This window comes from Theobroma cacao, chromosome 2, assembly GCF_000208745.1.
Source record: "Theobroma cacao cultivar B97-61/B2 chromosome 2, Criollo_cocoa_genome_V2, whole genome shotgun sequence".
Taxonomy (NCBI): domain Eukaryota; kingdom Viridiplantae; phylum Streptophyta; class Magnoliopsida; order Malvales; family Malvaceae; genus Theobroma; species Theobroma cacao.
Window position 1 is genome coordinate 403,366 of NC_030851.1, and position 26,438 is coordinate 429,803.

The 26,438-nt window shown below is 34.6% G+C and overlaps 4 protein-coding genes across 7 annotated transcripts; 3 read left to right on the plus strand and 1 right to left on the minus strand.

The window, feature by feature from the left end:
* Nucleotides 143-8,319, plus strand: LOC18607042. 3 transcript variants are annotated; one of them, XM_018116559.1, is made up of 3 exons: nt 143-422; nt 623-903; nt 7,948-8,319. In XM_018116559.1, the coding sequence occupies exons 1-3, from the start codon at nt 336-338 to the stop codon at nt 7,997-7,999; spliced, it is 420 nt and encodes a 139-aa protein (XP_017972048.1). In that variant the 5' UTR covers nt 143-335; the 3' UTR covers nt 8,000-8,319. The 3 variants fall into 3 exon arrangements, with proteins under 3 accessions (XP_017972048.1, XP_017972047.1, XP_007041065.1); XM_018116558.1 differs by lacking the exon at nt 7,948-8,319 and adding an exon at nt 1,632-2,210; XM_007041003.2 differs by lacking the exons at nt 143-422; nt 623-903 and adding exons at nt 6,285-6,612; nt 6,833-7,113 and having other exon boundaries at nt 7,948-8,311.
* LOC18607045 lies at nt 15,350-17,288 on the plus strand. Of its 2 annotated transcripts, XM_018115941.1 has the most exons (3): nt 15,351-15,516; nt 15,605-15,885; nt 17,014-17,288. In XM_018115941.1, exons 1-3 carry the CDS (start codon nt 15,439-15,441, stop codon nt 17,057-17,059), a joined length of 405 nt encoding a protein of 134 aa, XP_017971430.1. In that variant the 5' UTR covers nt 15,351-15,438; the 3' UTR covers nt 17,060-17,288. The 2 variants fall into 2 exon arrangements, with proteins under 2 accessions (XP_017971429.1, XP_017971430.1); XM_018115940.1 differs by lacking the exon at nt 17,014-17,288 and having other exon boundaries at nt 15,350-15,516; nt 15,605-16,054.
* On the minus strand, nt 18,050-19,518 carry LOC18607046. The gene has a single exon (XM_007041007.2). The coding sequence runs from the start codon at nt 19,331-19,333 to the stop codon at nt 18,368-18,370; it is 966 nt and encodes a 321-aa protein (XP_007041069.2). The 5' UTR covers nt 19,334-19,518; the 3' UTR covers nt 18,050-18,367.
* On the plus strand, nt 19,900-24,694 carry LOC18607047 (coatomer subunit delta). The gene is made up of 12 exons (XM_007041008.2): nt 19,900-19,989; nt 20,437-20,501; nt 20,956-20,995; nt 21,110-21,333; nt 21,665-21,907; nt 22,007-22,172; nt 22,377-22,681; nt 23,241-23,439; nt 23,534-23,687; nt 23,914-23,976; nt 24,079-24,175; nt 24,328-24,694. The coding sequence occupies exons 2-12, from the start codon at nt 20,499-20,501 to the stop codon at nt 24,415-24,417; spliced, it is 1,584 nt and encodes a 527-aa protein (XP_007041070.2). The 5' UTR covers nt 19,900-19,989; nt 20,437-20,498; the 3' UTR covers nt 24,418-24,694.

Here is a 26,438-nt window from a genome sequence, read left to right on the forward strand (position 1 = left end):
TTAAGTTTGTCTGATAAAAAAATTAACAGAAAACAAATATAACAAAACAGTGAGAATATAAAAAAATTAAAATAAAAACATTTTAAATATTATTTTTAAAAAATAAAAAAAATATAAATCAATAATTGAAACTTAAAGAGTATCGCACGATGCCTCTTGCGAGCTTGAGTCCTTTTCGAAAGACTTCGTTCGATTTTTATGAAAGAACTTACAGATGTAAGTGGGGTTTTTAATTATGACTTGAGTGTATGAATTCTCTTACTAAGAGTGTTGAGGAGTTTATAAAAATAGGTTAAAACTTTTATTTGATATTATTCCAAGCAACTTCTCTAGAGATGGCTCCTTTCTTCATGCGTGGTCGTCTTCACAAGAATCACAACATATCAATCATCAACAAACGCTTGAGATTGCAGACGAAAATGGTAATGGATATGATCTTCCATCTTCTTGCCATTTAATTTTTTTCCTCATGAAGAAAATTTGTACTTGATCGGGTCCTCTCTAATTCCAATCGATAGTTCTGATGCAATCGATGCACCATCGTTTCAGGGTATTTGTGAGAACAGTGTAGTTCATATTGGTTTACTTGAACATTAATTAATTTTTTATTGGATTTGGACAGAAAAAGAATAGGATGAAGGGCATGCAAGAAAGGTTTGAGAGATTGAAAACAGAAATGGAGGAGATCAGCGAGGAACAGAAGGGTATTCGAGAAGGACAGAGACAAGTTCGTGAAAAATTTGAAGCAATTGAATTTGAGTGCGAGCAGTTGAAGAAAGAAACCAACTTCATAATCGAACAGAGTGCTAGAACTCAGGTCAAATTAGTTCTCATGTTCAGAATAATGAAGGCAAGGGAAGAGAACGACTTGGCCACCGCTGCCAACCTTACTCGGTTGCTTGGGTACCTTTCTTTTGTCCTTTCCTTTGAATGATCAATCCTCTGCAAGAATTTCCTCCTAATTTGAATGGCAAAGATAAAAAAGAGGAAAAAATGATTAATTCGGGAAAAAATTAAAAAAAAAGGACAATCACAGAAGGAAAAAAGGATTACTAATGGAGTGATGGAGGAAACAAGTTATCATGTGATATGCTTTATGTTTGTTGGAAAAAAGTAATAAAGCTGATAAATAATTAGTCCTTGAATCAAAGAATCTTATATATATATTTGGTATGCATTGCTATAGTTTTGTGTTAATTCAAATGTTTTCTGCCATTAATGCTTCTTTAGAAAAGTATTTATTCCAAATATTTGTTTAGAATATATTGCTTTCGATGCACGTAAAAGAAAAAGAAAAGAGAAAGAAATTCTTTTTATGCCAATTAATTGAAGTTATTATGATTCCAGTTGTTATCCGATGATCATCGTTGAATTTCAATTTTCATGTTGTGATTGTCATACTTTGCTTAGCGTAAAGGTTCAAATTTAACTAAAGTAAGATGTGCATAAAGAAAAGAGAAAAGCCTGTTTCAGATGTGATTCCAACTGTATATATTTGCTTTCATATAAAGCAAACAATTAAGATATTGTTTACGTTCTTTCAAAGAAGTTTTCTTAACATTATTGAATAAATTATGCTATCCTTTTAATTTCGTCCCTTGACAAGGTTATTTTCTTTTCTCGTTTTGCAGTCAAATTGTTGCTAGGGAGAAGAAAGAAAGGCAAGCACTGAGTGATGCATGAACAAAAGTTATAAACTTCCTCATGATCTGCTGGGAATGGAAAGCCTCTGCCCCTTTCCCCGCCCCGTTCATATGTGTTTGTCGCGTGTCTTAGATTAGGGTGTGTTTAACTTTGTTTAAGCATATAAAAGACCTTAGTTAACGGCACCTTTACTTTTGAGGTCTCTACACAAAAGAGCCTTGAAGAAGCTGGAGAGCTTGAGGAAGTCAGCGATTGCTGCTTATTCCGTGGAGAGGAACAAGACTCAAACTCCTAGGCACGTGCTTAGAAGTATGAGCAAAGAAAATAAGAAACCTCCTCTTGCTGTCAACAACCAGTCATCTGTGATTGGCACTAGAAGGAAATCTGGGGCTAGAAGAGCTAAGAGGGTTTGAAAATTGGAAATTTTTGTTCTTTTTAATTCAAGAAATTTGGGACTCTATTTCATTTTCAAAAAATTATACAGGGAAAGGTCGAGTGCTTTGTCGAGTTTTATGTTGTTTTGTAGATTTTGGATTTTTGAATTGCTGGATTGTATTTTTAGTTTTCTTGCTATCTTATAAATTTTAATTTTTTTGAGTTGACAGCATGTAAACTCTGCAATTTTTTGATTTGCAATTTCATTTCTTTCTCTCTCTCCCCAACTGAATCTAACACAAGTTATACAATTTTTACAATTTATAAATTATTCTATTACAACCGAATTTATAAACTCAATAAAGCCGGCCAAAAATAAAGCTGTCGATAACTAACTTTTTTTATATGGTTAAACAAGGTTTAAAAAAGACTTTATCTAAGAGACACGTGGCAAGAAAAGGGGCAGAATATAGGGGCAGAGGATTTCCATTCATCTAGTGCTAGAGATTTTAATTTTAATTAATCTGGTTTCTCCTGTCTTCTACTGTTGTTGTTTGCTAGTTGTTGTACCACCTCCTCCTTGCTTTCTCTATAATCTCTACTTATGGTTTTAAACTATTATGCTATTACATGGTTTAAAGTAGTTCTTTAAGAGAAATTAAAACCCACAAATTCAGTATTTGCTTTGTGGCTAAGTAATGTGTACCTAGAGTATTAATAGTTTGTACTCATTGATGGATATATATAAAACGACCGTTTGGGCCCACATTTTTCACTTTTCTATTTGAGGTCTTAGTTCAGATGACTCTTGATATGTTAGTATATATACACATGGTTCATATAAGTCATAAGACATTGACATGTAATTTTGCTCTCTATTTGGAACAAAACAAAGGTAATTTCAGTATTGAACATCTCATTTTTTATTATATTTGGTGCCTTTGTCAGTGTATAGTTTTTTTTTTTAATTAGAGAAAAAGAATTCGAATATTACTTTTTAGATAAGAATGATGCATCAACCAATAAACTAAATTTTCGATTTCAAAATATATTGTTATCTCATTCATATATAAAATTAAAAATTAAAAACTCTAAAAAATAGATACTTTATTTTGAAGAATTTTTACACCTTCATAAAGTTCTATTATTTTGACGTTTAAATTATTGATGAAAAACTTAATGATGGTTTAGATTTTAGATTAATTCATATTCTCAGCACTCACCAAGGATTTATTTGAACTAAATACATAGTGGAAAGACATGCAAAGATTGATTTTTACACCAAATTCTCTTGTTGATTTTTAAAAAAATGTTCAACTAAAATTGAGAAAAATGATGGAAACGGTGGTTGCAATGACAAAAATAATGTGAGTAGGGTTGCGACGGCATGATAGGCTTACAGCAAAAAAACAACAAATAATTGTGGGGTGCTGTGCTAGCTTATGTAGATCTCATAATGCATTAGCATTATGAAGTGTGACTTTAAAGTCCTTAGACCTACATTGGGAGCGAAGAACCCTTTTCCTTTCTTGTAAGATAGTTGTTCCATTGGAGCTTGTATCAAACCTGCACGAAAATTTGGCATATTCACTTGTTTGTATTTCTTTCAATACATCAACAACAATTTGGCATATTCAAATATTTTACTTATTAGTTGGTACCTGATTCTTGTTTAAAGAGTAAAATTTAAATCTCTTTCTCCAAATATTAAAAAAAAAATCTAGCATATGTTGTTAAGTTGCTTCTTGAGTTGGGATGTGGTCAGCCCTCTACCCAACACATAGACCATCTCTTCTACTTTTATGAGTATTTTTATAAAATTCTATGACGTAAATCTTCCAAATTCTGTTTGAATGTGTAAGGAATTGGTAGGACTGTTCCACGCTTCTAAACATCTGTAAGACTATAAACGATAAAATTATTCATGATACATAAATCTTCCAAATTCTATTTGAATGTAAATAATTGGCAGGAGGGTTTCACACTTTTAAACATGTTTACTATCATCTTAATTGATTTTGTAAATCCATTATCTATTGCTTTACTAGATCACCTAAAGCAATTGAACCCTCAAAAGTAAGGGTTCTGAATTTCTTTTACTCTTGATTTTTTGATGTATCACAATAAATGATTGGCAACAAATCCTGACCTAACTTATCCAAAGTGTACTATTTATGTTTTTTCAAATGTCACTTTACCAAAAAACAAAACTTTTCATATGAAAATCACCTAGAATTCAATTCCATTTATGTGACTCTAATAGTCACAACTTTTATATGAAAAAATATAACTTTTCATTTACAATTTTTCATATTTTCATTTTAAAAATACTCCAACACTAAATTCATGACTTGTCAAGATAAAGTTGAATTTTATTATCTTGCTCTTTTGTTTTAGTGGGTGTGTTCTTTACAGCTGTTTCTTTTTATGATGCATTAAAACGTTGCAACAAGTCATTTAGTGTGTCATTGATCTCAACACCTTCTTTACTTAAATGTTCAAGAAATTGCATTAAAAGTTGAAATTGATATTCTTGTTGTGCTCTCATTGCTCCGTAAACTTTTTATTCTAGAACTTCAACATTTCAAGTACCATCGATATTGTTCGATGGACAGAGAGCTTCCACAAAACCGCACAACTTATTCTGGACAATTTCGTGCTCTTCCCTCTTCATTTTAGCTAACCTAATCAATCAAACAACCCCATCTTGCTCACATTTTTGAATTACTTTGGTACATAGTTAATAATATCATACAATACGTAATATGTAAAATATCATACGATATGTGATACATAAAATACAAATAATACGATATCAGTAAAAAACAATTCGTATTTATCATACAATATAATTGATACATTTTGTACAAGCTTAATTTTAACTAATTATTACAAATTTTATTTTTTATTTTTTTGAGTTGAAACATGAAAAACTATTTTTTATGAGTTTCAATCTTTAAATTTTTAACAAAAAATATTAAAAAAATTGAATTCCCTTTTGATTTCAACATTATATGTTTTTTAATTTTTAATTAATAAATTAAAATGAAAAATGCATATTTTATTTAAAAATATATATTATAACGAAATACATTGACAATTTAAATTAAAAAAATCCATTTTTCAATTAATGCCATATAATCTCTAATTTTTTTAAAAAATATTTTTTATTTTTTTATTTTACATGTATAAATGTTTTTTATAATTAATTTTAATTTTTTTTATTATCTTGTGATACGGTATGATTCTTGATATTAAAAAATAATTTTAATTTTTCTAGCCAAACTTAATTATTTTGATATATTTCTTTCCTAAAATGATAATGTTTGATTTAATTATTTTGATATATTTCTTTCCTAAAACGATAATGTTTAAAGTTATGATATACTTAATTTTTGAGTTAAGACACATGGAAATATGAAAGTTCTTCGAATGATGCAATGGAAAAATGGAAGTTCTTTGTAGGTGAACTAGACACGTCTTGCATTTCAATTTTCTTTCAATTACTTTCATATAGATGATGAAATAAAAATTCATATAGATTTATCAAAATTAAATAAATAAGGTTAACTTTTTATCTTTGTAAATTTTTTACTTTTATTTTTTTAATATACAAATATATTATTCTCTTTTAAAAAAATTAATTTGTTTTCTTTTTGTCTCATTTTATTTTTTATTTTGAAAGGATATGTTTTATTTTTGGTCAAATTAATTTAATTTTAATAATTTTGAAAAATATTATATAAAATTAAAATTATAAATAGTTTATAATTTTGATAAGAATTCTAAAGTTAAGTTTGTTTGATAAAAAAATTAACCAAAAACGAATATAATAAAACAGAGAGAATATAAAAAAAATTAAAATAAATAATTTTTTAAAAATAATATAATATAAAATAATAATTTTTTTAAGCCTAATCTTGTGTTTCCTTAAACTATGAAAATAGGGCTTAATTAAGTTTTAATACCCACAAAATAGCAGAAGCAAAAGAAAAAAGAAGAAATAGAGCTTTTGATAAATATAATATTTTGTATTTCTCTTGGAGTGTTACAAATGAGGAAAAGGGTTTATTTATAGGTTAATGATCCTTTTTGTTAGACAAGATTAAATTACAAGATAGGGATAAAATAAGATAAGATGAGAGATTTAATTTAGAGAGATAATATTCAAATTAAATCCAAATGCTAATCTAATCTAGTAAATCTATATCTAACCTAGCTTACTTGGGTTGCTTGCCTTCTTGAGCTGCCTATTTTGATTGGTTTATAATTGTTGGGCTAATTGGTCAGCATCTGAACTCTTAGACCATAACACATCACGGGATGCTCTTCTAAATCTTACAAGCACCCAGTTTTTTATAAATTACTTCGTTCGATTTTGTTAGTTAATGAGTGTGATATTTAATTATGATTTAGTTTATGAAATCCTTCCTTCAAAAGTATTGACCAGTCTATAAAAATAGGTTAAAACTTTTATTTGATATATTCAAAGCAACTTCTTTAGAGATGGCTCCTTTCTCCATGCGTTGTCGTCTTCACAGGCATCACAAGAAACCAATCGCCAAGAAAGGCTTGAAATTGCAAACAAAAACGGTAATGGATAAGATCTTTCATCTTCTTGCAATCTTTTCTTTTCCTTATGAAGAAATTTTGTGCTTGATCGGATTCTCTCTAATTCCCATCGATAGCTCTGGTGGAATCGACATGCACCATTTAACAATTGTCCATCGTTTCAGGGTATTTGTTAGTACAGCGTTGTTCATATTGGTTTACTTGAACATTAATTAATTAATTTTTGATTGGATTTGGACAGGGAAAGAATGGGATGAAGGGCATGCAGGAAAGGTTTAAGAGGTTGAAAACAGAAATGGAAGAGATCAGCGAGGAACAGAAGGGTATTCGAGACGGGCAGAGGCAAGTTCGTGAAAAATTTGAAGCAATTGAATCTGAGTGCGAACAGTTGAAGAAAGAAACTAAGTTCATAATCCAACAAAGTGCTAGAACTCAGATCAAATTAGTTCTCATGTTCAGAATATTGAAGGCAAGGGAAGAGAGTGACTCTGCCACCGCTGCCAATCTTACTCAGTTGCTTGGGTACCTTTCTTTTTTCTTCCCTTTGCATGATCAAGCCTCTACAAGAATTTGCAAAGATAAAAAAATGAAAAAAAAGAAAAGGATAATCACAAAAGGAAAAAGCATAATTTATTGAGTGATGGAACAAGGTATCATGTGTGATATGCTTTATGTTTGCTGGAAAAAAGAAATAAAGCCGATAGATAATTAGTCCTTGAATCAAAGAATCTTATATATATTTGGTATGCATTGCTATAGTTTTGTGTTAATTCAAATGTTTTGTGACATTAATGCTTCTTTAGTAAGTATTTATTTCGAATATTTGTTTAGAATTGCTTTTGATATACCTAAAACAAAAAACCAAAAGAGGAAGAAATTCTTTTTATGTTTGAAATTATTTGATTCTAGTTGTTGTCCAATGATCATCCTTGAATTTCAATTTTCATGTTGTGCTTGTCATAGCGTAAAGTTTCAAATTTAACCGAAGTTATTTAACAAAAGAGAAAAGCTTGTATATGATATTCCCAACTCTATTAGCCTTGATATTTAGCAAATAATTAGATATTGTTTCCTTTAAGCTTTTGTTATTTGCTTTCATATTAAGCAAATAATTAGATATTGTTTATTCCGCTAAGCTTTTGTTATTTGCTTCGAAACTATGCAAATAATAATTAAATCTTGTTTCCGCTAATCAAGCTTTTGTTATTTGCAAAATACAGTGAGAATGGAACATTATTGAATAAACTTGTTTGTAACTTGTTCATTAGAAGCTCTTTTGGCCTGTGGCTGCAAAGTTGATTATGATATCCTTTAGTTTCCTCACTTGACAAGGTATTTTCTTTTCTCATTTTGCAGTCAAATTGTCGCTAGGGAGAAGGAAGAAAGGCAAGCACTGGGTGATGCATGAACAAAAGTAATAATCTTCCTGCTGGAGGAGATTTTAATTAATCTGGTTTCTCCTGTCTTATACTGTTGTTGTTTGTTAATTATTACACCACCTCCCCCTTGCTTTCTCTATAATCTCTATTTATGGTTTTAAACTATTATGTTATTATATGGTTTAAAGTAGTTCTTTAAGAGAAATTAAAACCCACAAATTCAGTATTTGCTTTGTTGCTAAGTAATATGAACATGGAGTATTAATAGTGTGTACTGATTGATGGATATGTAAAAAACAATTGTTTGAAGCAACATTTTTCAGCTTTCTATTTGAGGTCTTAGTTCACACGACTGTTGATGGGTTAGTATCTATGCACATGGTTCATAACTCATTAGACATTGACATGTAGTGTTACTCCTTATTTGGAACAAAACGAAGGTAATTTCTATTAAATATAATTTTTTATTTATATTTAATGTATTATCAGTATATAAATTTTATATATTATCAATAAACAAAAAGTGACATTTTAGGATTAAATGATAATGATTGTAAATGTACATGGACAGCGAGATGTGGATTTGTGTAAATATGGCAAGTAGTAAGTATTATATTATAGTTGTAAAATTTTGTTTCTTGACAGTGTAATTAGAAACATGTCTGAGTTATTGATGAAAAACTGAAGGTATAAATTGTTAGAAAAGCACCATGCTAGTAATATGTGATAACAAACAAGAAATTGATGGAAATGGATTTTACTGCGACCAAATAATGCGAATAGGTGGCGATGGCGGGGCAGGCTTGCAGCCAAAAAACATAACGAAATAATTGTGTGGCTGTTGTAGGTTCTATAGATCATAATGCGCTGGCATTATGAAGTGTGACTTTGAAGTCGTTAGATCTATTATTTGCAAAAGAAATTGCAAGTTAATATTAAAGAAATTGCAAGTTAATTTTGAAGAACCCTTTCCTCTTCTTGTACGATGGTTGCTCCATCCAAATTCACTTTGAGATTGAACCAGCTTCCATTTTTGGGGTTGGCATGGCATTGATTATTGTATTTGGTCATAAAGCTAATCCTTTATAACGTTGCTCGAGAGTTGTAAGAATCTTCAATGAGTTGTCAGTGTCAAGGTCGTTTCCTGTAATCCATGTGACTTTACGCCTTTATCAAGATCTACAACGTGCATGGTGGCTCACCATTTTGCCCAAAAAAGCTTTGATAGATAGATTTAGTACCCTTTCGTCTTATTTATCAAAGTTTGTGGTACGATGAAATTGAAGTAAATATAGCAAAATTAAAACAAAAGAAAAACTCCATCAAAATCAAATAACATTTCCTTACAAGCAATCAAAACGTTGAAGATTAGATTTGACAATATTATCTGTTTAACTTATTTGTAGTTGGGAAAATATGATAAATTTATTATTTGTCTAACTTGATATTAAAGTTTCAATATATAATATAAATTTTCTTAATCTAAGTTCTTTGAACATTAAATCTAACAAGATCATTTACCAGCTTGAGAAATGTGATGAATTTGTTATCTATCCAACTTGCTATCCATTCAATATTCAAAATTTCCTGAGCTTATTTAAGTAAAAATCGTACTACAAATATTTACATCTTCTTCATGGGTGAGTTAGTCATCGAGTCAGATTCCACAAGTTGTTACGCTTCGATGAGATTAAGAATTCATCGGATTATTTTGGCGATGTTGACAAACTTTGGAGATTTATTGGGAAGGTGGAACTCTATCATATGCATTCTCGGATTCCTCAACTAAATTCATCGTGGATAATATTGTGAGGCAATGTTTTGTGCTCGGTGGTTGTAACAGTCAGATGTGGTGCGGATAAGATTGTGGTTTCACTGTAGTTCTTCTTCATTTTGTTTTGTGGTGTGAAGTTTCATGTTAGGACTTTTCTATTTTTTCTTTGTGTTTGGAAATGGTGCACGTATTGTCAATACAGTAAGATGTCAAAGTTGTGTTCTGTTTTACCATATTTTTTTTGATAGTAGCTTTTGGCTCTCTTTCTTTCCAGAACTGATTTGTGTAATGAATTTTAGCTTTGTTCTTAATTAATGTACAATGTATTCCAACTCGAAATTAAAAAGAGAAGTCAAGAGATGAATCCAATGTATATGAAATTCATGAATCATGATAAGGGTTTGCCAGTGTGGGTAATAACCTAGAGCCACGAACATACTAGATGATCCGCGAGGAAATCATACCCTCAGCAAGCAGCTGCATCCTGTTGCAGATTAACCAACTAAACCTGGAGTTTTCCGAATTGAGGATTTCATACAAATATGATGGAATGTTTCCCTTTGTAAGGCTGCCATTTTCTCTACTTTGCTTTGCCATCTTCTGATCAACTTGTTCAATCCTTTGTTACATTCTTGATAAAATTCTTTTTCCTTTCAAAATAAAAAATGTTACTTAATTTGATGATAAAATTCTTTTTCCTCTGCCTCCTCTTAAGCACCTTATTTCCAGGTCGGTTTAACGTCAAAGTCTGATAAAAGAACAGTTATAAATGATCGTTGAAGTATTCCTCGCAGTCGGTTTCTGTACGTAATTGCAGCCGCCGCATTCAAAAAATCTAATTGTTTATTTGTAGACTTTAACACTGTATTGTCGAAATGAAAGCGACGGGCATTCAAGATTCAATAATTAGTTTATTGAAGAGCCAAAAACCAACAAGCAAGCCCAAGGGGCTTTCCAGGAAAAGGGAGCAAATTCCAAAACAGAACTCATCTGGCTGTGTAGAAGGAGATAGCTACAGAGTAAACGTAATCGTTGGAGCCATCACCATCCAGGCATTGATGCCCTATGGTTCAGGTCGGTAAGCTTCAGATGATTGAGAGAGAGAGAGAGAGAGAGAGATTGAATTGAACCTGTTAATTTTAACATTCACGAGAATCCCCATGGCTGAAGCTTCTTCTTAACGTTCGGCAGATAGAGAAGATAAGCTCGCGCGACATATTCCTTGATTATTCAATGAATAATGTCACAATCAGAAGTTACCGAAAGTTTTGTTATCATATTTTTAAATCCAATAAAAATAAATACTAAAATTTATGGAAAAGTTGGTTATGCAATTAAAAAAGTAACATTGTTAGTGAAGTAATTAGTCAATGAATTCCTTTATATATATAAAAAGGGATCTTAGGTGGAAAGGACATCAGCGGTACCTATCGGTCGGGCTCGTGCGACTTTTATTCCATTTTGTTCGATATCGCGCGATCTTCCTACTTTCCCTCTGGTATAATCTAGTGCGTCGCGAGCACATCACCCCTGCTGTGCCCTGCTTGACTATTTTAGAACTCCATTTTTTTAACCATATAGATATATTTATTTTTTTTTAAAAAAAAAAAGTGGAGATGATTTCATTAACAACTTGCTTGTACAAAAGAAACCATAGAAGGCTAAAGCTGCAGATAAGCAGCATCGAAACAGACTCTACAAGTTCAACAACACCCCCAGATTGTAATGAGATCAAAAGAACAACAGTGAAGAACATCACCACAGCACAATCTAAGGAATCACCATCAAGTTATACTGTACAAAGCAAAAATCTGTCATCCCGAGCCGACAGAGCCTTTGTCAAATCCCAGGCCAAGCAAATCAAAGCAGAGAGAAACTCACAGAAGAAGGAAAGAGAAGTCAAGTAGCATTCAGTTATCAGGAACAGTTTCAATGATTTCCAGCAGCTCATTATCCCAAGCGATTTAAATAACGTAATTCTTTTGAGCCATCAATGGCTTTACAAGTTGTTGACGAATAAAACAAATTTTAAGCCACACTGGCAAAACTATAAGGTTTTCCTTCATGCATGTATTGCAGACAGACTAACTAAAGCTCGGGTTCTCTGAATTAAGGATTTCGTTGCCATTTTATAATCCAAATATGTTGGAATGTTTCCTTTTGGAAAAGCTGCCATTTTTTCTACGTTCTTCCCTCTGTTCTGCTTTGCCATGTTCTGATGAACTTGTTCAATCCTGTTAGGTACTCCCTCTTGACCACCTTATTTCCATGCCTGTTAAAGGTCCAATTAAAGTTTGATAAAAACAGTTATAAATCAGGATTGACTTCCTCTCATTCGGGGACAAAGATCGGTTTTCGTAGGCAATTGCAGCCGCCTTGAAAGAATCTATTATCTGTTTTTTTTTTTTTAAGACTTTAATTCTTTGTTGACCAAATGAAAGCGACGAGAATTCAAGATTCGATAAGTTTAATTAATGAAGACCAAAAACCACAAGCACAAGGCTTTTCCAGAAAAAGCGGAAGTGAAGACAAGTTTACTGGTTGATGTTGGGAAGAGAATGTTGGCTGAAGGAACTCCTACCCAGAACTCATTTGGCTGAGCTGAAGGAGATAGATAGAGAGTAAAAACAATCGTTGGCGATTAGATGTGTGTGCATGGCTATCGCTATCCTGCCGTTGATGCCCTATGGATCTGGTCGGAAGCTTCAGATGATTGAAAGAGAGAGATGAGTTTGAACCTGTTAATGTTTTTTTTTTAAGGCAATTGTTCACTTCATTTCGCATAAAAGTATAAAAAAACTACCCAGTCGTAGTGCGACAGTCAGCACATGCAGGATATATTGTTCCCTGCCGTTGCTTGACCTGCTTCTGAAGAGGAAGAACCAGAAAATAGAGTTGATTTGGTTGGCTAGGGGATCAAACTTCCTGCTGGAATATAAACAATTCCTGAGAAGACCTAAAAAAAACATCCCCAGGAGCATCCTAGCATCATCGCAGTGCAACCCGATTTCACCTTCTGTACATTTCAGTAAAAATGGTCACCTATACCCTCTTTACAGAGCCATTCCCAAGAGACATGCAAACAGAAATCAGTGCAGGCCTCTGGGCGTTGCCTAATTAGTCTAACTACATTTGCAGCGTCCAGACTCAAAGCGGACGCAATGAAGCCAAAAAGGATTAATCCAAGTAAGCATACACAACATAAGAACCTCATAAGCAAAAAGAGCCACAGCTACGTACTGTCCAGGATAGTGTTGTCCAGAGCTATCGGGTAGTGTTGCCCAAAGCCTTTTTTCGTTGATCATCTTTGGTTTGGTTGTTGCATGCAGTTTCGCTTTTCACTCTGCTGGCTTCTCTGCTTGTGGCCTGGTTTTTCTACGTGCGTTTATGAGTGCTTTCTTCCTTCTTGATGGCTACTTGATTGTTTCTTCTTGATATCTTTGGGTTCTGTTTTATGGCAGCGCTGCTTTTGTATAGGCTGCCTTTTCCTTGTTTATGAGCAAAATGCTCTGTTTTGTGTAGTTCAGATAGTTTCTTTGTGTTCTTGTAATGCTACCACTACTCTTGGGTAGCAGACTAGTGTTTCAAAAAAAAAAATACTGTCCAGGATAGGAAGAATCCACCTCTGGCCAGCACACTACAATTTCCTGTTATGTTAGTTTCCTTTCTATTTTTCTTTTATGTTTTTTACTTTTCTTGTTAATACACTCACGATAATTCGATCCCAATGGTTGAAGTTTCTTAACGTTCGGCAGATAGAAGCTAAGCTCGTGCAACATTTTCCTTAATTTATTTAATGAATGTGACAGTGACGAGTTAGGATAGAAGAGTCGTCGGTCAATGAATTCTTTTATATATATAAAGAAAGAAAAGTATTTAGGCTGAAAAGGACAAAGTGGGTGAAGATCGGTCGGGCTCGTTCGACTTTTTGTTCCTTCTGTTCGATGTCGTGCGATCTTCCAAATTTCCCGCTCTCAGAATATATAGTGCCTCACGAGCGCATCCATCATCCATGCCTTGCCTCCCCGCATTTCAAAACTAGCAGGAAATCAAAGCTTTATCTCTGCGGTTTGGTTATTTCTACTTTGTTACTGCTGCTTAATTTGTTTATAATGTCATTAATAACTTTTAATATTACTTAAAAAAAACCTTTTAATATTAAATCTAAATATATATTACTATTTTCTTTATAAACACTTCATAAAATGTATACTAGATTAATAAAAAAAAATGAATAAAACTTAAGCATTCGACAGTTTGATTTAATGATCAATATATATATATATATATATATGTGATGTTGCTTTGAAACTCTTCTCTTAATTAGTTTGTCTTAATTTTTCTTTGGAGTCACAAAGCATGATTCCGAGTAAAGATAATATCTAAAACACTCAAATGGCTGCAAGAAAGAACTTTATATCTCTTTGCTACTTCCTCGTTGTGCTGGAACAATGGTAGGGTTTTGTATAACTCGAGTGGCTCACCGCCAACTTCCACCACCTCTCACAAATCAAATGCCTTCAGGTAAGCATACATTTTGATAGCCCATATCGGGTATTTTCTATTGAGAAAGCAGGTAGGGAGGGTGTATTATTAAAGTTTGCTAATGTGAAGGAGGAATAAGGTTACGGTGGTTTTCTTCCTGAGAAGAAGAAGAAAGAGGGTAGTTAAAGTTTGTGGAACCCATGGTGAAGAGCAATAAATGTAGTAAAAAAATGATTTGTTATGTTGGATGCAATTATATGTTATATAATAGTAAAAATTGTTTAATTATGTCTAAAATTTTTATTTAAAATAAATTACACTTACATTTCGTGTCGTTTAAACTTTTCTGACATGACACTTGCGATTTTATTTTCTTATAATTTCAACCTGAAATTTTCTTCCAGGATCAAAATCAAATGGAGAAATGAAATGAGGAGGCATGAAGTGAAGATAGGTGACTCAAGAGGCAAGTGACTTGAGTGATACTGCTTGTTATTTGAACTGGGATGCACTCTGCCGGATTATGAGTCTAGTTGCTGTCTTCAAGTCCTCAAGCTCTGATTCAATCGCTTCAAAATTTTCTTTTTAACTTGTCTATGACCTTAATTCCCCTGATGTTCCTTGTGTTCATAGCTGATTTCCTTCATTACTGTCTTCATTCCATTCCTTCTCTGAATCACAAATATATGGTGACAAACGAAACACAATGTTTGATTTGAATTATGCAATGAACGCTCTGCTGTCGGTGAATGAATTCTTTTGCATAAAAAAAATGTGTTGAGGCAGGTAAGGACAAATGCCTTGCGAAATATCGGTCGGGCTCGTGCGAATTGTCGTTCTTTTTGTTCGATGTCGTGCGATCTCTCTAGTGTCTCGCGAGTGCCTGCTTGACTTTTTCATCGAACGCAGGACACTTAGTCAACAGATCGAACGAAACAGGTGAAAACATAAAGCCGTTACGCACACGTAAATGGAGCAAAGGGTAATACTTTCACCTATGGTCGCGCGACTCCTTGGCCTTTATCGACCGATATCGCGCGACAACGCGAGATTCGGTACCTTTCCAACAGCTTCTGTTCACGCATCAAATCGTTCCTTGGGCAATTTGTTTTTTTATATATATATATATATATACATGTACGTGCATATACATGTATATGCACATACAGAAGGAGGAGGAAACCAAAAGGCAATTTATCTCAGGAAACAATGGAGCCATTGACGTTACGAGGCCGTATGCAGATGGCGGCGCTAAGGAAACAGCGTTCCAAATCGAAGACTAAGCATGTAAGATTAAACTTGTATTTCGGTTTGTTACAATTGATGCTGTGTCATTATTTTTAGTCGTAGCTAATAAGGAGAAGTTGTGATTCAGAGAAGGAATGGAATGAAGACGATGCAGGAAAGCTTCAAGAGGTTGAAGATGGAGATGGAGGAAATCAGCGAAGAACAGAAGAACATCAGGGAAGGGCAAAGACAAGTTAAAGAAAAATTCGAAGCGATTGAATCAGAGTGTGAGGAATTAAAGAGAGAAACTAGGCTCATAATCCAACAGAGTGCCAGGACTCAGGTTAAACTGGCTCTCATGTTCCGCATTCTCAAAGCAAGGGAAGCCGGCGACTTTAATATCGCTGCCCATTTCACTGAGATTCTTCGGTTAGTTTCTCAATGTTGGTTTGTGCTTGCTTTCTTTTCATGGCTATTAATTTATGTAGGAGATGATTGGAAACATCCTGGAATTCATGCTATTACTCAATTAACAGTATATTAATGAACATACAGCCCTGAGGAGATAATGCCTTAAAAGCACCTCATTACAACCATACTTCAGATCACAGCAGCATTTGTAATACGACCAGCCATATCACCTTACCCTATAGCATGTAAAACATAACCACATGATTCAGAAACCCCAATAGATACACAGCCTAAAGAACAAAGCTCATAACAGTAGATAATGATTCTGCAACCCCAGTAAACTCATAACTCAGCATACCAACAAAGCCCCAATTAAACTGTTATTTAGCCTAAAGAACAGCCTCATAAGCAAGAAAAATAACAAGCAGGCCATAAAGTTACTTTTTTTATTTTGACAAGTATCAATCGTGAATAATGGACAAAACAAAAAAAATAAAAATTACAAGTTAATGGGTGAGCTATCCGAGCTCGCCCTTTTTCTTGACCAATCAATCAAATTTGGGTTCAAAGATTACAAAATCAATCTTCTGAACCACTTGCTACAAAGACTGTCATCGGATGCTCTCTGCAGCCGAGATAAAATCATCTAATAATTAGTTTATTCAAATGTCTCTTTTCCTCCTTTACGTTCCTTTCAAAAGATCTGGATTGCCTTGTAAAAGAAACTGTATCCCCCAAGACAGATTAACTTGATGGCTTCTTTTCCCAGAAGCCTGTGAAGGACCTGGCCCGTTGCCACCACCCCAGTTGTTGTTGTTGTTGTTGTTGTTACTAGATGACTTAGAATAATAAAACCAACCAGCCAATTTAACTCATGCGTACTTCATTCTTTTTCAACTGAATAAGTAGTCTGGAATTCATATCTTCTTTGCTGATTATAGGGTTTTGTTTCTAGAAAGAACAGCTATATATTTAGAAAGTTGTTTGAGACATACATGATTCCATTGATTCCCTTGCAAACATTTCTTAATGAAACGAACTGCCTTTTTCCATCACAGGATTTATTATCATGAATTCACGATATTAATTTTCTGGGTGCAAGTGATACTCTTTTGTAAGCTTGACGAACTTTCTTTTCTTATGCAGTGCAATCGTTGGAAGGGAGAAGGGGGAAAGGGAAGCTGACAGTTGAATTGCAGGGATGAACTTCCTCCACTCTGCCGCTTTATAGTTTTTAAGGAATAAGATTGTGTGTGATAATGAAGTGGCTGCTGTCTGTAAGCATAGCCTCTTGTTATCAACAATCATGTTTTACCAACTACTTTGTTTCATGTATGGTATTATGACAACTTTACTTCAAATTATCAAATGTGTGCTTCTTGTTTGCGAAGTCCTTATGGAATACTCTCATTTCTTCGTTATCAAACTAGCAAGTAGATTAAAAGTTAAAATTAGTTAAATATATGTACATTTGTTAATCCACTTTCCTCCCTCCTGTATGCAAACTTACAATATCATGCATTTCTTAACTTTCTTTTTGCCACAACAGAAAGGAGGAAAAAAGGTTGAAATCAACCCCTAGATGTGTTGTACATGATGATTTTTCTCAAAGATACCTAAGCTTTCGCTAGAGACATGTCCTGGCGAGAACCTGAGGTTGAGGGAGGTCTTTCAACTTGGACATGATAATAATAATAATAATAATACTCCAACCGCGAGTATGATCACATAATTGCACTATGCAAGTGAACATAAGCGGAATCGTTGAATAAACCTTACAAAAGAAAAAATGCATCCATGCCACAACTGGTGTTTACCTCTCTTTTCCTATAAGAGAAGATGATACATTTCAATTAAAACAAATAACTTCGGTTGAAATAGGGAATGCACAACCAAATTCCAAAAGGGTCATTGCGATCAAAAGGGCCGTGAAAGCTACATAATGACCACTGGCTATCGAAATTAAAATGTCTGCATGCTGTTGGGCAGCCAAACACGAAACACCTGTCAGGCTTACACTACAGTAATCTCTTTTCTCACATCAATAGCTTCCAATTTGCTTTAACAAACTACAAATAAAGGAAATTAACATGCAACTGTTCATTACACGATCCTCAGGTCACTATTGTAATCCTAAAATTTGAAATAGATCAACAATCTTAGAATATAGGCAATCCAACACTAAGCACCAACAATAACACTAATTGCTCAATAAACATACGAGAAAGAACAATAAGATCATTCAGCTACCATAAATTTTGCAGTCTAATATACAAGTTTATCATTCAACCAGTAGTGCTTAACACTTACGAAAACTAAAACAGAAACGAAAGACAGTTACATACTAAAACTTTTATTGCAAGAAAAATAAAATGGAGGGGGAGGGGGAAACGAGGGGAACAAATGTGTGAAAAGCACTAAACAGCAGGATCCCACATACCCATTTGAAAGATATTTCCTTTCTTCGTCATTTCACAAAATACAATTTTTCCTGGTTCAATCAAACATCCAAGTTCTCCATTTGAAGGCTGCTCTTGAGAGGCACATACTCCCCAAGATATCCACCAAGATGATCATGTAAAGCACTCTTATCAATTCCCTGATGATGATAACTCTTACAAACATAGTAAAATACACTCTGCACCAACAACCCCACCAGATTCACTATCACCAAAACTCCAACCAAAAATCCCCCGACCACAATTCTCCCAAAAACCCCAAAGCTTTCTCCTCCATGTACCACCACCATCCCGAAAATACCCCCAATCAAAGCACAAATTGCCAAATATCCAAAAACCAAAACGAAAGCCATCTTCACCCTCCCTTTCAACAACTCGTAGCTCTTCTTCATTGCTGCAAATCCGTAAACCGGTTCAAGCACCGACACCACACTAGCCAAATGCCATAGAGCCGTGATGTAAACATGAACACCCAAGAAGAGCACCACAATTACCATAAACGCCAAGAACGATAAAATGGTATTCCGGGAATCAATGGCTATGACAAATATGACCAAGAAAGCAATCAACAGGGCATTGTAAACAAACATCAAGATAGAAACCCATGTGAAAGTTATAAAAAGGCGCTTAAAAACCTTGGGTATGGCTGAGATCGTTGAAGAGAAAGAGACTGGCTTTGATGTGTACAGCGAAGCAACTGTAAAGACAACTGCAGCAGTCGATAATAGAGAGAGGGCGAAGAGGAAGATGAGGTAAAAGAACTGGAAGGTGAAGAGGAGGGTCCATTCGTGACGGGTTTGGGCCGGGTCGGCAAATGGACGGGATTCCAGTTGAGCCAAGATTGGGTGGGTGAAAAGAGAGTGAGCTAAAATGGCAAAAGAGAGAGGAAAAATGAGAGCCAAGGTGATGAGATAGAAGGTTTTTGGGGATCTTTTTGGGATTGCAATTGATTCTCTAAGGATATCTGGTATGGACAAGAACTGAAGCTCTTCCGGCGCTAGATCCATGACGTTTTCAAGGCTATAATCGGGAAATTAAAATCTGGGAATGCAAGAATTTCAGGGAATCGAAAGAGGGGCTCAAGATTTGGGGGGTGAGCTGAAGAAGACAATGTGCAGATCGTTGAAGAGAAGGAAGATGAGGAAATGAAAGTCGGTAAACGATATCGGGTGGCAATTTGAGGGTACTTTGGAGAATTCAGACAACTATTTATTTCTGTCTTACCATCAATAAATTATTTAATTATTGAATTCAAATAATCCCATTTGCTTTGCTACTATGAATAAGATTTTCTTTTCCAAATTATTCTTACTAAGATTAATTAGTGATATAATGTCATCAACAATTCCATTCCATTAAAATAATTAAGTAGTCAAAATATTTGAAATTAATTTGGTGTTTAATTTTATTATAATATTTTTTAATTTTTTAAATTGTGCATTCAATTTATTTTCAATACTTGAAATTCTTAAAAAAAAAAGAAAAATAAGAAGGCCACAAAGTGGGGCCGTAAAGATTGGGCTTAATAATCCAAGAACTGGCCCAATTAGACTACGATGGATCCGCCAAAACGCTTCTATAACGGGGGAAACGATGTATAAACGTACCCCCCCGGGAACTAAGAACTAACCGAAGCCATATCGCAGGAGTGAAGAAGATCGAGGTAAGCTCCTTCTCAGATCTGTGTACCCCTCGAGCTCAATCGTTAATTCGGAGGACGAAATCTGTAGATCTAAATTTTGCATCTTTCGATTTCATTGCATTCCATGTTTCCAACCCTTCGAATTGGTGAAGGCTGTATGCAGTCGGAGCTGTTTTTTTTTATTCTTTCCCGTCGTTTCGCCTAATTTTCGTTTCTTTCATTTTCTTGGCTGCCAAAAGCTGCAATTGGATTTTTAATATTTGGCATTTACGTGCATGGTTGCTGATATAGATCTGAGGTGGTCGATGTCTTTGCTGACCAAATCTTCTGATTCGTTTTTCGTTTTTGTTTTCAGATTTACTGTTTTTCTTATATATTTTTGAATTTCGTTCGGCTTTTCGTTTATTTTTATCTTGATTCCCGCTGTTATTTTTTTTTTATCTTAACTTGATTTTCATTGTCTACTAGGTTCTCTGATTAAAGCTTCAATTTTGGTATTGACTGCCTAGTTTGCTTCTCGATACGCCAAGATGGTATAGATCTTGTTTTCATTTTCAATCCTGCTTCTTTATTAGTATTCTGATTTTGAATGAATTCTCTGTTAAGTTGTTCTGTGATGTATGCGTATCAAATGAATTGTGGGATGGTTTTGGAGAAATACTGAACTATTCCTTACAAATTTAGGAGGTTCATGTTCTTTTTTCTGCATTTATACGATCATTGCTTCTTTGCCTCATGGCCATCTATTAACTTGATCTTCACTACCAGCATATTTATTATTGCAATTCTCTCTTCTTTGGCTTATTTAAGTTTTCTCCCAGCTTTCCTGGTCAGCACTGATGTTAGTTTTGTTCCTGCTTATTTCTGTTTTCTTAAAATAAATCTTTCAGCATTTGTTTCTGTCCCCCTTACGAATGATAACACATATGTGTAGAAGTGCTTTTCTTATGGCTTGCTTCTGATTTACCCTTTAATTTTGGTATTTAGGTTGTACTCGCTGCTTCTATTATAAGCAAGTCTGGCAAAGGTGAGTTTCATGCTTGCTCATTATAGTTGTTTCTCTTGTGCCATTGTGATTAAAATTACATTGTTGAGTGAAAAAATTTTGTTGTTTTCACTGACATTTTGCCCCTTTTTTCAGTGCTTGTCTCTAGGCAGTTTGTGGACATGACTCGCATAAGAATTGAAGGTCTGCTTGCAGCTTTTCCTAAGTTGGTGGGCACAGGAAAGCAACACACATATGTTGAGACTGAGAATGTGCGTTATGTTTATCAACCAATAGAAGCTCTTTATTTGCTTCTTGTAACAAACAAACAGAGCAACATTCTTGAAGATTTGGAGACTCTGAGACTGCTCTCCAAGCTGGTATGTGTTAGCTGCTCTTTGATTTCTTTTCTATCTTTTAAAATCTATGAACATAATAAATTATGCAAGAGTAAAGCATTTGGTTCTTTATTTCTTTGATCTTCCTTGAGTTTTGGAACTTGACGTGTATCTATAGTTGTACAAACATCAGGTGCAAATATAATCTCAATTTCCTTTTCCTCTATGTGTTCTTGGCTGCTCATTCCTTGTCACATTTGTATCTCATGAAGTTTTGCTGTTGCTTGAGGCATATTCAAATTTTAGCCTTTGTAACATCCTTGTCTCAGCTATGTAGAACAGAGCATTTATTCGATATCTTAAATTTTTCTAGGTACCTGAATATTCTTACTCTCTAGATGAGGAGGGTATTGGAAAGACTGCTTTTGAGCTGATCTTTGCTTTTGATGAAGTCGTCTGTCTTGGGCACAAGGAAAATGTGACTGTTGCACAGGTTAAGCAATACTGTGAGATGGAGAGTCATGAAGAGAAGTTGCACAAGCTGGTATTGCAGAGCAAGATTAATGAAACTAAGGATGTCATGAAGCGTAAAGCTAGTGAGATTGAGAAGAGCAAGGTATATGTTTTGCAATGTTCTTGGCTTTTGTTCTAAGTTTGTGTCTCCTTCAATCGCTTCTGTTATATGGTCTATTGATTCCTGTTGTGTAATCTGCAGATTGATAAGAATAGAGGTGATAAAGGAGGGTTCATGTCAATGGGCTCTGGACGTATTGAAAGTAGCTTTAGTGATGTGAGCATTTCTAGTAGTGGAAGTGGCTTTGGAAGTGGTTCTGCGTTTGGATTAACCACTGAAGTTGATTCCTTCTCTACCAAGCCAAAAGGTTTGTCACATTAGTATGCCGCTACATGTGTTGGATTTTAATTTGTTTCTCATTTTTTTACAAATTGGTTATACTTGCTTTACTGTAAGTCCATAATAAAAATACTATGTTTTTCACTTTTCTGGACATGTTTCATATCAATTGTTTTTCAGAATTCTTATTTATGTTTCAGAATATATTCTGACCACATGCTCATAATGTTAGGCCGCCAACCTTCATCTGCAACCGCTCCTCCTAAAGGTCTTGGCATGCAGCTTGGTAAAACACAAAAAACAAACCAGTTCTTGGCATCCCTGAAAGCAGAGGGTGAACTGATAGTCGAAGATGTGCAGCCAAAGGCAGGTCAGTCCAGAGTGGCTGCACCTCCTCCAACTGATCCCATCACTTTGACTGCTGAGGAAAAACTCAATGTCACACTGAAAAGAGATGGTGGAATCAGTAACTTTGATGTTCAAGGGACCTTGTCGCTTCAAATTCTTAACCAGGAAGATGGACTCATCCAAGTTCAGGTAACAGTTTGGTTTTTACTGAATAAAGACTTTGTGTGAGAAATTCATAAGGTTGCATCTTTCAAAGATGTTGACCTCAAAATTATACTTTCCTGGTAAATCAGCAAGAAGTTTTGTTCAGTTCGAATCTTGGGGATGGGTGGTTGCCCATTTGGCACCCAAAATCAGTATGATTTCTTTATTGAAGAATGTGCTTTGTAGAGACCAGAAAGCGGGCCTTCCCTTTCTACTGTTTTCCATATTTTTCTAGGCCAATATCTTTTGTTGGGCCATGGATGTGATTTAAACTATTCACATTACTCATGACAGAATACTACTTTCTCTTTTGTGCTTCCTTTTTTTCCCAATTATGTTGCCTTCCACCTGGCCAATATCCAATCCCTGGTTGCATTAACCTTGCATAATGGTATTACTTGCCATTGAAGGACATACCACTTCCTCCTCGTATTTCACTCCATTACATGATAGGACTCATGTTATCCTCAAAGTGAATCATACCTTTTTTCTAATGCCTTTATACTACTGAATTTACCATTTTTCTTTAAAACTTTATTTTCAGATTGAAAATGGCAGTAATCCAGGCATTCTTTTCAAGACGCATCCTAACATGAACAAGGAGTTGTTTTCCAATGAAAACATTCTAGGGTTGAAGGACCCTAATAGGCCTTTCCCCACTGGTCCAGCTGGAGATGCAGCTGGTGTTGGTCTTTTGAAGTGGAGAATGCAAAGTGCAGATGAATCAATGGTGCCATTGTCCAGTGGGTTTCAAATCTAATATCCTCTGTTTATTCTTGGTATGCATAATCACTTTTGTAGGCTTTGATGGTTGATATGATTTTTGGTGTGTTGCAGTCAACTGCTGGCCCTCAGTTTCTGGAAATGAAACTTATGTCAGCATTGAATATGAAGCTTCATCAATGTTTGATCTGCGAAATGTCGTTATTTCTGTACCTCTTCCTGCTCTTCGGGAGGCACCAAATATCAGGCAGATTGATGGTGAATGGAGGTAAATGGAAACCATTTCAAGATGTTGCAAAATTTATTTTTTTTGGCCCCATTAGATGGATAAACTCAATTCAACTCAACTAGGCCTTAGTCCTGAGCTCATTGGGTATATTTTCATAAGATGTTACTGACAAACTTTGGGCATATTGTGAAAACACTATGATGTTAAAGTTGGGAACAGCTTATATGTGCACTATAATATTTGTGCTGTCTTGTTTGTCTTGCAGGTATGATTCCAGAAATTCCACCTTAGAATGGTCCATACTTCTCATAGATAACTCTAACCGCAGGTCAGTGCATATTTTTAAACACTGCAAAACATGTTGCATGAGATCATTTTGATATGCTTTTGGTTGATTGTAAGTGTTTGTTTCCTGTTGACTTATTGGCAGTGGATCGCTGGAGTTTGTTGTGCCTCCAGCAGATTCATCAGCGTTCTTCCCCATATCTGTCCGTTTTTCAGCCACAAGTATATACAGTGACCTGAAGGTTTGATATGCCATTGTTTTGTTACTGTTGTTTGTTTTTGAACATGGGATTGAATCATATTTGTGAAGGCTTGTGTGTCAGCTAAACCGTGCTGTTAAAATTTGTAATTACTTAAATGGGTTGTTCCTTACGGGAGAGAAATGCTGTTGCAGGTGGTGAACGTGATTCCCCTAAGAGGTGGAGCTCCTCCCAAGTTTGCCCAGAGGACAAATTTGATTACAGAGAATTACCAAGTTGTGTGAATGATATTTCGAAGTGTAATAATAGGTTTGTGAGTGAGTTGTGCACTTTGAGAGCAAAGTTGAATGATTCAAACAAGGGCTCCTTTTTGCAGCTTTTACAAAAAAATTTTAAGATCACAATTTTATTGTTCTAAAAATTTCTTTATTCCATTATACTAGTATAGCTTGTATTGTAGTGTAGTGTATACTCTTTTTCACTCTTATATTTTGTCCCCGTCCTCAGAGTCAGTAATTTTATCAATTTACGAGTCAAATGAAATAAATGACGAGAGTTAAGCATGAATGATATAAAAAAAATATTGATATCGATTTAATTGAGTTAATTATATTTGATTCTTCGGTTTTATTATTTAATTAATTGATTTGGATGAAATTTGATTTTTATGCTCGCGGTATTAAATGATTATGATAGACCGATTATTTCAGTCCCCCGTTTTTTATGTCTACCTACAACCTCTTTCTCTAGCAACAGGTCTAAGGTCTAATTTCTTGTGTTTTCTACGTTGAGGTGACCGAAACTTACAACTCCCAAAGGTTCAGAAAGAGGAGCTTCTCTGTTGGCTACCCATACGACAGTCCTAGTATATACATACTTTGTTGTTTCTGGACTGAAAAATCCCAATTCAAAGCTGAGACAAGAGTTTCCACGACTGTCTACTGTAGAGGCTCCTATAACACAAGAAAAGAAACAAGCACGGGAAAAGCTGTATTAAGAAGCCTTAATTCCTTTGGTTTCTCAATTTCAAGTCTTGCATCCTTTTTTTAGAATCTTTTTTTTTTTTTCAAATTGATGACGGTAATGCATAATGCAGGGAGGAGTAGAATGGAATCGATTAAGTATTTGATGTGCCATTTTGTAGTTTTGCCAGAATTTGGAAAAAGTATCAGGAAAGTATCTAACTTAGCCGCTAAAAGTTATGGATGATGGCCTAAACCAAATTGAATCCCCCCCCTCTTCCCCTCAGTTTCAATGTTTGTTTGAACTTTCAAATTAATTTCCTGCACCACATACTCAGCAGCCTGTTATTTTGATGCTTGCTTTCCCTGAATTGCTCATTCTTGGTGTTATTGTGTAGCCTGGCTATTATAATTTCCTTGTTGACTTACATGGTCTTCATTCCTGCTGCAATCGAATCAATTTAGAGGGATTCCAACATGAGGTGTAATTGATCCTCTTGCGAGCTACTTGATGCTGAGCCAATCTGCCGAACTGAGTCGTTTTTGGTGTTAGTGTTCCAGTTCGCAGGTTGCCATTGTTTATCTGCTGACTTGGTTAAATTTGGTTATGGTGCTTACCGAAGCTCGTCATGTGCGGGTTTGTTTGTGTTGCCAGATTCCATGTAGTACAGCTAGTCCGACCTCGTGTGCTAGCCTATGCTTCTTTTTGGACAGCGGAACACTGCTTTAACGCAATATTTTAATGAAATCCCACTTTTGGCTGAGAAATATATATATAAGATGTATGATTTTCCAAGACAAATAATCTTGGAAATGGCTTTCTGTATTAGCTAACAAAGAGCCAACGAGAAGGAAACCACAGAACTAGCTAGTTTGATAACAGAGAACCAAAGTAGAGGAAAATATTGTGAAAAGAACAATGGATGAGAATATGATTGAGAAGGAACCCACAGAACAAACAAAAGGAAAGGACAATGAGTCAAAGTTATATATTAGTTTTGCCTGATTACCTGAGATCATTAATTGAGATTCTCGCGTCAAACACAACAGGTTGGGGTGGGGAGTGAAGTGATATCAGTTTATCAGTTGCAGATTTCGAGGCTCTAAATCGACCATCCAATTATAGATACTTAAAACGAATTGTTCATAGAGAATGTCAAAATGGAAGAAATTAAGTATCTTTTGGCATGCACCTACATATTTTTATTTCACTTCAGGTAAGGTTCAATTTATGGTGGATTATTCTTTATTCGAGTTTAGAATAGCTAAGGTTAGGTACCTTTTGGCATGCATCATAAGTTGCCAAAGTGCACTAGACATTGCACGTGCCTGAGATTCTTCCA